We start from the raw sequence: 13,202 nt of genomic DNA, 5'->3' as shown, positions 1-13,202 counted from the left end.
GGTGCACAACACTGGCCATCGAGATCTAGTGCAGGCTGGGTTTCTGTTCCAATCCGGTCAACAGCAAAACAAGCAAAGAAAACAAATGCAACTCATTCATTTTTTTGTTGTTTAATCAGAGGTTGAATCTTGCCCATGACTACAATCAGTTATTTTGTGTCAAACTGGTTAAAGGCAAATAATCTCAGATAAAATGTGATTTTAGTTAGTTTGATCATGACAGGTTCTATAACAAATAATTCTGTTGGACTGATTGATTGGTACTCAATACTTGCGTAACAAGAGCAAACTAAGGGAATGCTTTGTTTTGTGTTGTCATTATTCAATTTAAGTAATACCCATCAATAACTGTGAAACACTCAATAGTTCTGAATTAATAAATACTAAAGAAAACTACAATTAAATGACAAACATCTTGACTAGAAGGTTGACTTCTAGTCAAAACATGTGTCATTGAATTTTTGTTTCTTTTAGTATTTCTTAATGAATACTTAACAACTTTAAACGTGTTAAAGGGAATAACCTGTTCCGAGTATCTGCACTGACCCAAGCTGGTTATTTATGAGATATTGTTTTAATGCTGTATCTAAGAATGATTAATGGAGCACTGTTGAGTTCACAGAAACTTTATGGGATACTTTGAAAAAAAACTTTGTTTTGATGGAGAAATAAAGCATTTGTTTGATTTCTCTACAGAGAATTGGTCATGGGGACAAGAATCACACCGATGCAGATCGGTCTCCGATTTTCGTGCAGTTTATTGACTGTGTGTGGCAGATGACAAAACAGGTAACAAAAACAAGGGAGAAAAAAGCGATCCCCTTTTGTCAAGTTACAGGCTTCAAGGGAGAGAAAGCGTGCAGGTACTTTGATCAGACATTGGTGAACAGTTCATTCACTTGTCACTGTGAAGTACAGTGGATAGAAAGCGAACATTTTGAAAGAATGTAGCACACAGAATTTAATATTAGTGTAGAATTTGAATGATTGCAGGACACTGAAGGAGAAATGTTTGTTTCCGACTTCTTAATTCTGATTTACTTTCTTAACAAAACATTTACACAGCAAGGCTACAAAGGCCACCCTGGCCTCTCCCAAGCAGAAACTGCCAGTAACCATTGGTATGGTATTTGGTATACACTGATGTCTACTGGGGGTAGATTGAGAACACCTACACAGATATTTGTAAATATAAAACAAACACATTTTTAAACCATATTTGCACCGTGTCTTTTATATATATTTTTTATCTAAGATTAAACAATAACTATTAATAGTCAGCCCTGATTTATCATTGCTACCATACACATTGCCATTGTCAGACCATGAAGTTTCAGAACATGGTTGTAAATCATGAAAGTTACGTGTACAGCCTGACTAGACATGAAACCATGGCACCTGTCTGGAGAACTCATTCCACTTGTGACCTTCGCTGGATTCAACCCCAGGCCTCCAGGAATGAGAGGCTCTTAAATTGGCCTCAGGGAATGAGAGGTTATTGAAATGGCCTCCAGGAATGAGAGGCTAGTGAATTGGCCTGCTGTGCCACAGTATGGGTTCTGATTTCCATATCCTTTCTTTTTAGTTTCCTACAGCGTTCGAGTTCAATGAACTATTCTTGATGACAATTCTGGATAACCTGTACAGCTGTCGGTTTGGGACATTCCTGTACAACTGTGAAAGTGTCAGAGACAACATGGTAAGGATGAATATCCCTTTATAGTTGCCATGAGTGTGGGTGCATGCTGATGGCTCTGCCCAGGTTTTGATTAATTCTTGTGCTGCTTTAATCACTGTATCCTCTTGTTCCAGTAACACGTTGGGGAAACAGCCAGTTACATAATATTATATATAATACATATCAAACATTCAATTTTAGAGGCTTGTAGGTCTGGTAAACATTTGCTTTGTTTTTCAGTATGAATTGTTTTTTTTCCTGTGTTTTTCTCTTCTCTGTGTGTCATTGCAGTATATTGTCACCAATAGCATTGACTGTTGTATTGAGTTTTATTCGGGTGATTTCCCCATGCTGTGCAGCTCTCTTATCTGGCTTATCTTGGTGTTGTAGATTAATCAAATCAACTTCTTTAGTTTTGAGTAACCAACACCATACCACCATTCTTGTTGTCCGACATCTGCCAGTGCACTCAACTACTTTTTCTTTGTGTTGTTTATCAAATTGTTTACTTATTATTGTTCTGTAAAATAGCTAAGTTTTTGTACTGTAAAATAAGTTTATTCCTGATTTTGCTGGTTTTTTTTTTTTTTTGTTTTTTTTTTAATAACCCTAACTGTAGTGCCATCTTCCCTGCAACACCAGTTTGGGACCTGCCCAGTATCTGTATAATCAGGAAGGCTTGTATTCATTTTCAAAAACCATTAAATATGTCTTAGGAATTGTACATACCATTGCTTGGAATTGTAATGTTAAACATGTTCACTTCCTCCTTTTAACGTGATAAGGAGAAAACTGTTTTGGCCAACTCACACCCCTAACTAGGAGTGACATTGCCTTAATTCAAACCTGCTACTGATGGAGGCAACTCGCTTTCAGAGAGTCCTGCTGGGAGTGCTGGGGCTAAGACTGATTAGCTTCGATTTGATTTTGTCTGCAAAAAGACGTGTTTCTGACACACATCTTTTGTTTGCTCTCAGGAGGTGAAAGAGAAGACCGTTTCTTTGTGGTCTATGATCAACAGTGAAAACGGAAAGTACATTAACCCCTTCTATACCAAGGAATCGAGCCGGGTGCTGTACCCTGTAGCCAGCATGCGCCACCTAGAGCTCTGGGTAAACTACTACATCCGGTGGAACCCAAGGATCAGACAGCAGGTAAGAACAGCGCCTCCCTGATTTGTCTTAAAGTTGCCAATGATGGCTAGGTGCCTGCAGGTATGCACGCTTACTGGTATGTAAGGAAAACTGGGGATAATTGACCTCATTGCGCATCAGTGACCCCTGCTGGTCAAGAACTGGACAAGTTAATTAGCTTGGTAACATCCATTCCTTAAGTGGGGCGGGTGAAAGAGGTAATGGGCTTGACAGTGGGAAGGGAGGTCACCGGTGAGTAACATTTTTATTGGACAACTCCAGTTCTGGAGGGCCGATCTTCTCCAGGGTTAACACGTATAATGGAACAATTCCCTGTGTGGAGGATTGAGTGGTCCAATTAAACCATTAAGAACAGGGTTGGATCAAACACCTGAAGGGGTCAGAGCTGCCCGCCCCTGATTTTAAATATTGTTATTCGCTACTTGAGAAAGGAATGGAAGAAGTCTGTAGTGATTATAGTTAAGGGACTAGTTTGAATTGGTTCCAAGCCTGGGTGCGCTGGTGGAAATCATTTCAGTATGCCTGTCTGTCTTTTGTTTTTTAAAGCAACAGAACCCAGTGGAGCAGCGCTACATGGAAATGCTGGCTCTCCGAGATCAGTATTTGAAGAAGCTGGAGGAGCTCCAGACCTCAGACTCCCCCCGCATTGCCAACAACTCCAGCTCACCTGCATCCCCAACACAGCTGGTCCACCACGTGCAGACTCAGCTCTGAAAAAGTGCAAACCTGTAAATAACATGCAATACATCACTCTATACGCCTTCACATCTAGACAAAAAGAAAAAGCCTTAAAACAAAAAACATTGTCTTCTTCACTTAAGAAGGACCTTGAGTTGCACTAGATTGTCTGTGCCTTGATCTTGATTTCACTCAGTTCCACCTTTTTAATGGGTTATTTAAAGTTGTATTTAAATATAATGGGAGTGAGGGGCTGTCAGTAATATAGAGAAGAATTTACATTTTAGGTAGATCCCCCTGCACAATATAACTGTAGCCCAAGGTTAATTCTTTATTATAAATTGGAAAGCTGTTTTAGGCAGAGTGGTGAGATAGGGAAACTGTTTTTTTTTACAATAATTTTGTATTTACCTCAGTAATTTACTGTTAAGTTCTGTAGTTTGTAAATTTTAGGTATTTTATTTAGTGTCAAGTGTAAAGCTCAATAGTTTTGTAAAAAAAAAAAAAAAAAATATTAGGTTCTTTAAAAAATAGGCATAAAATATAATTCATTTTTTGTAAATGTACTGTTATAGAACCAATACCCCTATTAAAATGATAGATGGTTAATGGATTGTGTAAGTGCTGCTGGACCCTGGTGATTTCAATTGAGGGGGGCAGCAGGTTCAACAGTAGCTATTTAGTTCATTTATTTTCTGGGGGGGGGTGGGATTGTGGAATTTAAAAAATTGTATATTTACGTAAGATTACCATTTAATGAGAGTATATTCTGCGTTATAGTAAAATGAAACTAGAAGTACTATATTGTTAGGCGGTCCTGGATGTTGTAAATAATTCTGATTGAAGTTAATTTAAAAGTACGAAGGATTAGTTTGTTTTGAAGAGGCCTGTAATGAGATCTAAAGCTTTGGTATGAAAATTTTGGAGAAGCCAGAGCCTCATTCTGCTGCAGTGCATTCAGCTCCTAATGTTGAATGAGATGGTAGGTTTGTGTGAACATGATCTTTGTGTTTGGGGTGAAAAACATAAGTGCATAATGTGGCGTGGATTGCAGCTTTTAAAACAAAAAAACAAAGGTCATTTAATGAAGGGACAAACTAGAGAATATTCAAATATTGTTAAGGTTTGTAGTTGAAAATATATGCAATTCAATTCACTGTCTTTGTGGGCCTCACTGGAGTTGTTCCTGAAAATGGCACCTAAATTCCAGCCACCTTAACCAAAAAACAAATGAACTTTTAGGAGTTGCAGAACCACACACTGGGCACACACTGGTATTGCCTTACATGGTTAGGAGTGGCCGTTGATATAAACCTGTTTGAATGAAAACTACAATTTTAGATATAGCCAACACTAGGCTTGATGCATGTCATGTTTAGTGGCATTCTAATGCTTCTTCTTAATTCTAACAGTACCATATATCAGCAGTAAAATAAACCCACCAAATTACCTGACAAAGCAAGTGACGAACACTGTTCCATACAGTACAATGTGTGTTTATTTCAGCTGTCAGTTAACGCAAGAGTTGAAGGTTTTAGAAAGTGTTTTTGTTTTACCAGTATACAGGGTGTTTCAGAAACAATGCACCACAGGAAGAGTACAGTCATGGCACATGTACTGTACAATCTTGATGAACAAGTGGACTTTTTATTCACACAGTCCTGTAATATTTAAGCAATTTAAGCAAGTCAAAGTGGTCAAGCCAAGCATATTATTTAAATTTTTTCCCTCTGGTGCATTACTGTAGAACAGTATTTTTTTTCTTACTGAAGACCTTTCAATAAATGTTAGTTTGAACATCTGTGCCAGCATTAATTATTCATAGTCCTCACTGGTTAAGGTAGCTTTTCAAAAGCAGTGTACAGTAAATGAGCATGAGTGTGTGCCAAAAAGTAGTTTCAGTGTGTGACTGCATATGCTGTTAAGTGGATCTTGGTCTCTGCCAAGCACTAACTGTGCTACTACAGAGAATTCTCTCTGGCCTTTAACACATTTTCATTAAAAGCCTGCTATTGAACTTGCATACTAGTCACGGCTTTTTAGTTATGTTTTTTTTTTACTATTGTTTTGTGTTACATACGTAAGAAAAATGAAATGGACAGTCCTTATTACCAGGGGTGGTATAAAGTGCCTGATTACATGGTTAGGAGTGGCCGTTGATACTTGACATATATGTATATCCAAATCCTAAATCTGTGTTTATGAACTATGAAGAACAAAGCAGAGACATAAGCTATCCAATGGCTGTGTTTGTTTTGTAATTATGACAGCAGAACAAACAGTTGCTTTACGCTATAATACAAACCATTAAAACAAATCTGTTTTTTAGCCCTTCATCTAAATTGTCCACTTAATGTTACTTTTCAAAAGCATTGATTGTTTGCTTTATTAGGAATGTTTTTTTTTTTTTTTTTTTTTTTTTTTTTAGGAGTGGGCGAAATTGTTGGGGAGAATTAGTAAACACCATTTTGATAAACCCCAGCGTCTTTTTTTTTTTTTAATTTAACCAAGTCTAAATATTGTCTTCCGCGAATTTTATTTATTTATTTATTTATTTTATATAAAGTTGTAAGCATACTGAAAGTTGTGGCTTTTATTTTTTCAGTCACATTGTCAGCGTGAGCGGTTCAGGTTCCTATTTTGGAGCTGCGTTGATTTTTTCCATTAGGCTTTCGGCTGGAAAAATTTTTCGTCTGTAAATCTGTCTTTTACAATTTTTTTTTAAAAAAGGGCTCTTAACAGTGGCTGCTGTAGATTCCGCCACAGTTTAAATCACACAGCCCTCTTTCTATACCACGATTGCAAGTATGTGCAAAACCATGGAGGGACTGGTTTTAATGGTGGCAGCATTAGCAGGGGTTACACACCTGCAATATAATAAAATTGTATAATACAATGTAAAGCACATACTGCCCAGTCCCTCACATGACGGATTCATATGTCCTACAAACGGATACTTGCATCATCTCCCAACAGATCTGATGGCTGGTGGGATGCACTTGACTGACAGGTGCTTCTGTAGCCAAAATTTTATTAGGAACTAATGTGATGACTGAGTCTGTGGACAATCCCTGCGCCTTTTGATGCAAATTAAAAAAAAAGAAAAGGTTCTTCAGCATGACGAGGGAACCAATGCTGATGTTACTAATGTTAAAAGTAAGAAAGTGGATTTTAAAGCTTGCATGTGCTCTTGCGAGCTTTTAGATGGTAGAAAACAGCTTAATTTAGACAACTGATAAAGTACAGCCTTGACCTTAAAGTGGGTCCTCTAACCGAATCCAAAAAGCAAGGTGTTCAGGGTAGGTGTGATCAGGTGAATATGTTTCATTGGAGGGGAGGGGGTTTGTGGGTGTGATCAGGTGAATATGTTTCATTGGAGGGGGATTGTGGGTGTGATCAGGTGAATATGTTTCATTGGAGAGGGATTGTGGGTGTGATCAGGTGAGTACGTTTCACTGGAGGGGGATTGTGGGTGTGATCGGGTGAATATGATAAACAGCATTGGTATTTGTTAATATTCTTTGCTTCTTTAACCTCAATGTGTAGGCCTTAAGATTTTAAAATCCTGCTCTAAGTTGAGCAGTATACCCCTTTTCACTGCCCCTGTATCCTTGTTTAAAGTAGGGGTACTTAACAAAAGAATCCCATAAACCTTACCCATCGTGGACTTCTTCAAGGTGAAAGCATGTTAGTGGCTGTAAAGCATGCTAGTCAATAGGAGAAGCAGCAGGCTGGTGTAAAGCATGGTAGTCAATAAGGGAAGCTGCAGGCTGGTCTAAAGCATGCCAGTCAATAAGGGAAGCTGCAGGCTGGTGTAAAGCATGCCAGTCAATAAGGGAAGCTGCAGGCTGGTTTGCGTCCTGGTGACAGGACCAAAGAAGTGCAAAACTACCAAAATAAGACAAGCAAACTGATTAACATATTTTATTTTTTGTAGCACCAGAGATCATGTTTAAAAATGAAAATACATGTCTGATGTAAAATTAGTTCATTTAAAAACTGAACATTTCAGACCTACATGGCGACAGTTGAGATTAATGTAACTGTTTAGTTAGATAAAACCATTTAAAATAGAAATTAATCCATGATGATGAGTGAAACAGTGAACATGGATTTATTGATGCAAAAAAATGGAAATGGGTTTCAAACCATTTCAGAATACATTTTTTAAATTCAGTACAGAGCATGAGAGAACATATAATCCCCATGCTATGCTTAACTAAGACATTTGACTTATTGGCCATTGCAATGTATCACTATCGGAAAGAATGTAGTATTTCCCATTGCAATCGCAGATGCTTAAATAATGTGTTTTGTAGTGTACTGTATACATGCAGATATTTTACGCTACATAAAAATACATTTTACTTGTGGCAAATGTTGGCTCAATTTTGTATGATAATTGTTGAAAATAAAAAAAATCATAATAATGAACAAATCGCATGTCCCTGCGTGTTGAGTTTTATTTTATCCATTATCATGGACTACTTGCAACCAGTTCTTCCTTTTTGTAAATTAGAGAACGGAATCCTGGATACTGGGGAGCTGCAAGCCTAGCGTCTCAGTTGTGGCGCTTAACTAGCATCTCTAGTTTCTTTTTATCCTTTGTTTCTTTAACTGCCTATATGTAATATGACAAGTGTTGACTTGAAAGTGGTCTGCCCCAGTTTATCATTTCCATGATGATATTTCATTTGCATTACTGTAAAACAAACTTGGGATCTCCATGCTGTGATAGTCTATAGGAAAACATTTCCCTTACATAAAACAAGACTGTTAGTCCTATTAAGAATTTTAAAATGATTTATTTACAAATGTAGTCCCATTTAAAATAAGTGAAAATCCCACAACGCAGAAAAACCCAAGCTAACATTTGAGATGAATCGATGAATCTAATTTTATACAGAGACGGTTTTAGGAGTTCTTTTCCAAGCAAAGTAGCAATGGAAATCAACCAAAGTGTGGGTTGGAGGAGGGAGAGGCCCACGAGTCTAACCCTGGCTCTGATTTTATGTACTGAAAACGCATTTTTAGAAACTACTCAAGTAATCTTTACTGCTTTTCATATTTTTCACTGTTAAAAACAAAAGCAAAAACTATTAGCATTTTCTATGGGGAACAGTTAAATTCATGAAAAATTTAGCATATTTATTCTACAGATTGTTAGGTTATTATCATAACCCTGGTTCCCTGAAACAGAAATGTAACCATTACCACGTGTAACCAAAACCTGGATAAGATATATCAAAGCCGTTCGATGAGCCTGTGATGCATGAAATACACTGAATAAAAAATATAAACACAGCATGTAAAGTGTTGGTCCCATGTTTCATGAGCTGAAATAAAAGATCCCAGAAATTTTCCACACACACAAAAAGTTTATTTCTCTCAAATTTTGTGCACAAATTTCTTTACATCCCTGTTAGTGAGCATTTCTCCTTTGCCAAGATAATCCATCCACCTGACAGGTGTGGCATATCAAGAAGCTGATTAAACAGCATGATCATTTCACAGGTGCACCTTGTGCTGGGGACAATAAAAGGCCACTCTAAAATATGCAGTTTTGTTTCACAACACAATGCCACAGATGTCTTAAGTTGTGAGGGAGAGTGCAATTGGCATGCTGATTTTAGAGAAATTGGCAGTACGTCCAACCAGCCTCACAACCACACCAGCCCAGGACCTCCACATCCGGCTGCGTGATCATTTGAGACCAGCCACTCGGACAGCTGATGAAACTGTGAGTTTGCACAACCGAAGATTTTTTGCACAAACTGTCAGAAACAGTCTCAGGAAAGCTCATCTGCGTGCTCGTCGTCCTCACCAGGGTCTTGACCTGACTGCAGTTCGGCGTCATAACCAACTTCAGTGGGCAAATGCTCACCTTGGATAGTCACTGGCATGCTGGAGAAGTGTGCTCTTCACGGATGAATCCTGGTTTCAACTGTACCAGGCAGATGGCAGACAGCGTGTATGGTGTCGTGTGGGCGAGCGGTTTGCTGATGTCAACATTGTGAACAGAGTGCCCCATGGTAGCGGTGGGGTTATGGTATGGGCAGGCATAAGCTACAGATGGCAATTTGAATGCACAGAGATACCGTGACGAGATCCTGAGGCCCATTGTCGTGCCATTCATCCGCCGCCATCATCTCATGTGCATTATCATGCTGAAACAGCTCCATGTCGCAAGGATTTGTACACAATTCCTGGAAGCTGAAAATATCCCAGTTCTTCCACTCACCAGACATGTCACCCATTGAGCATGTTTGGGATGCTCTGGATCGACATGTACGACAGCGTGTTCCAGTTCCTGCCAATATCCAGCAACTTCGCACAGCCATTGAAGAGGAGCGGGACAACATTCCACAGGCCACAATCAACAGCCTGATCAACTCTATGCGAAGGAGATGTGTCGTGCTGCATGAGGCAAATGGTGGTCACACTGACTGGTTTTCTGATCCACGCCCCCACCTTTTTTTTTTTTTTTTAAGGTATCTGACCAAGAGATGCATATCTGTATTCCCAGTCATGTGAAATCCATAGATTAGGGCCTAATGAATTTATTTCAATTGACTGATTTCCTTGTATGAACTATAACTAAAATCTTTGAAATTGTTGCATGTTGCATTTATATTTTTGTTCACTGTAAATATACTGCGCTCACAGACCTGAATGTAATTTTTCCTTCAAGCCTGCTATAATCATGGACTCAGCAACCTTGAAGGTTAATGGTTACATTTCTATTTCAGGGAACCAGGGTTATGATAGTAACCTAACGTTCCCTTTCAAGTACGAAATGTAACCATTACCGCACAGGTGAGTATACCAAAGCTCTCGCAAGGGCAATATTGCAGAATGACGAGAATGCTTTAAGGCTATGCCGAGAGACTGCCTTGTACGTTATTAGGCAGAACCCCAGTAACAAGTAGCTAGGCTAAAAAAATGAGGGAGAAACTCACCTTTGTCTGTGCTGTAAGGTTCAACTGAGAAGCTACCTTTAACACTCTAGTTTCATCTATACATTAAATCTATAGAACCTAATAAAGGTATGGGAAATAGCCCACAATGCTGCATTACAAATGTCCTTGGGCAGGGCCCGCACTGGGCAGAGTGTAGGGAGCTGTCACTCTGTCAGACTGGAAAGGAGGTGGACAGACTTGTTGACATGAAATGCTGAGATCATCTTTGGCAGAATTGGTACGGAGCATAACCTTTGTCCTGGCCTCTGCTTTGTGGAGGTGAAAAAGCCACTTTGAGCGATAAATATATCAGCTCAGCTGAATGCATGTGCTAAAATGGAGGGTTCATGAGTGTAGCACCACGTTTAGCCTCCAGTGAGGAACAAAGTCATTCATAGGTGGCTGAAGCAGTCGGGCCATTTTCAAAAATTGCCCTGCTAGGAAGAGAGCTCCTGCGGAGACCAAGTATTTTGACATGGCAAGCTGAAATAGCTGCCAGATAGACCTTTAATGTAGAGGGAGAGTTCCCCTCATCAAACAGGTCCTGCAAAAACTGCAGTCTAACTGCCACCAGTGTTGTAACCAGAGCTGACAAACTTAGGTTTCAAGCTATAGCTGGCAGTATTTATATATTTATGACTGCTTGGTATTTACTATTCAACTTCCAAATCAATGTTACACGGCAAACCAACAGACAAAATTAAGGAGTCTCTTGTACTTTAATGGAATTTTTACATGAGCATCAACATTGATGATGCAAAAAACAACCAAGGACACGACCTTGGTGTTCTCATAGCTAGTTATGTCGATGACTGCCACAGGACAGGTCATGGGGTCGAACACATCAGTTTGTCACCCCGGACAGACAAATGGCAAGACACAGAACTCATATGCTGTTCCCTGAAAAACAAACCGCAGATACTTCCTGTGCACTGGTTTTATGGGTATGTGGAAATAGGCATCTATTGAGGTCGACAATGGTGAATCAGTCGCCTGGCCTGATTGACTGCAACAGCTGTTGCATCGTCAACATCATGAACCTCCTTCAGCTTAGAAACAGCTTGATGTGATTGAGGTAGATGACCAGTCTGAGGCCACAATCCCACTTGGGCACCAGGAAGTACCTGGAGTAGAACCTCCAGCTCGAGGGGGTCTAACATGCGAATAGCTCGTTTTTTGCAGCAGACCTGCTACCTCATGAGACACCACATCAGTGTTCTGTGGGTCGATGGCTGATGTTACAATCACGCCCAGAAAGGGACGGGGAACCTGCAGTGCAGTGAAGTTCAGTTCGGACTGGCTACTCACTGCATGGGGTGAGGACACAGCGCCTCTTTAACAGAGGGTGATAGGGAAGAGCGCTCTGTAGAGCTGCAGGAGAGACGTTTCTCCAGTGTGTGCTTAGAGAAATGTACATAAAACTCACAGAAAATGCAGTTTACCAGTGCATCCTTGGCATGCTCTGGCCCCAGGCAGAAAGAACATTTGCTGTGCTTGTCTTCAACAGGCAGACTGGCCTTGCATGTCTCACGTGGGTAGTAACGTACAGGGATGCCCACCTGTACAAGCCACTGGCAAAACCACCCAGTCAATACTAACACAAGACTGAGGGAAGCCTGCTTGTTAGAATGAACCCTTGTAATGGTGATGCAAAAGCAGTTATTAAAACGGCATCAAGATACTGTGGGAGTGATTGCAAGCAACCACAACCGAAGCAAGTATCTTGGTCCTGCGCAATACTGCTGAACCCAGCAGCTGCAGTCGCTACACGTGTGCCGTAGCACCATGTTGCTGACAGGCCTGCACACAGTCTCTGAGAAAACAGAAAAACAGAATGAGACAAACTACAGTAATAACAGTTACTAATGTTGCCATTTTGTGCATGTAGAATAATCCATGAAACAATGTGGAGTATTGTGAAACTTTAAATTACAACTAGAAAATAAGTAACAATTATGAGTGCCACATCATTAGAATGACATTTGAGAGTGACTTATTAAAAAAAAAAAAAAAAATATATATATATATATATATATATATATATATATATATATATATATATATATATATATATTGAACACAGTCAAGTTTGTATTGCATTTGTGAAGAAGGTTGAAGGTGAGGGGTAAAGTCGTTCTTACACTCAGCTATCAAAATAACTCAATCCTACCTCAATTTAATGAAATGTAATAAAATAAGGTAGGGACAGACCACTGGTGACTGCACTATATCTCCTGGGCTCAGTTATTAAGATACCAGCATGTGATTAATGCCTGGGTCTATTCAAGGGATGATCTTGAACCATGGCTCATTGCTCTCCGCAGTATGACTCTTTTGAAGCATCACTTTGACGGTTCTTAATGGGGTTGAAAAGACTGCAAGGACAGTCAGTCGTGTTAGGTAAACGCAGCATAATTTTATAAGCAGAAAATTAAGTGGTGTAATTGTGTAGTTGCTACTATTTAGTCAGCGTTTTAGTAAACTAAAGTTTTTTTTATTTTCTGTCATTGTTTTGTAGGGCTCTCAGAACTCCTTCGTAATTGGCATGGCTCGGGTTTTAGCCAAAATGGTCAGACAGCTCTGCATTTTGCAGCCGTGCACATGCTCTGAATAATAATAATAATAATAATAATAATAATAATAATAATAATAATAATAATAAATTCATAAAATGGATTCTTTATTTAATGAAAAGAGAAAGCTGCTCTTTAGATTATAGACAGCTATTATTTT

The 13,202-nt window shown here is 39.2% G+C and overlaps 1 protein-coding gene across 2 annotated transcripts in view; it reads left to right on the top strand.

The window, feature by feature from the left end:
• LOC121318660 (myotubularin-like) overlaps window positions 1-5,531 on the top strand; it is a 51,343-nt gene extending 45,812 nt beyond the window's left edge. For both annotated transcript variants that reach the window (XM_041255576.1, XM_041255575.1), the window contains 4 exons: window positions 697-789; window positions 1,586-1,699; window positions 2,656-2,832; window positions 3,379-5,531. In XM_041255576.1, the coding sequence (XP_041111510.1) occupies window positions 697-789; window positions 1,586-1,699; window positions 2,656-2,832; window positions 3,379-3,546 (552 nt within the window). In that variant the 3' untranslated portion in view covers window positions 3,547-5,531. The remainder of the gene's footprint in view (window positions 1-696; window positions 790-1,585; window positions 1,700-2,655; window positions 2,833-3,378) is intronic.
• The last annotated feature ends 7,671 nt before the right edge of the window (window positions 5,532-13,202 follow it).

Source organism: Polyodon spathula, chromosome 7 (assembly GCF_017654505.1).
Source record: "Polyodon spathula isolate WHYD16114869_AA chromosome 7, ASM1765450v1, whole genome shotgun sequence".
In the NCBI taxonomy this organism is placed as follows: Eukaryota; Metazoa; Chordata; class Actinopteri; order Acipenseriformes; family Polyodontidae; genus Polyodon; species Polyodon spathula.
This window is presented reverse-complemented; position numbering and strand designations above follow the sequence as displayed.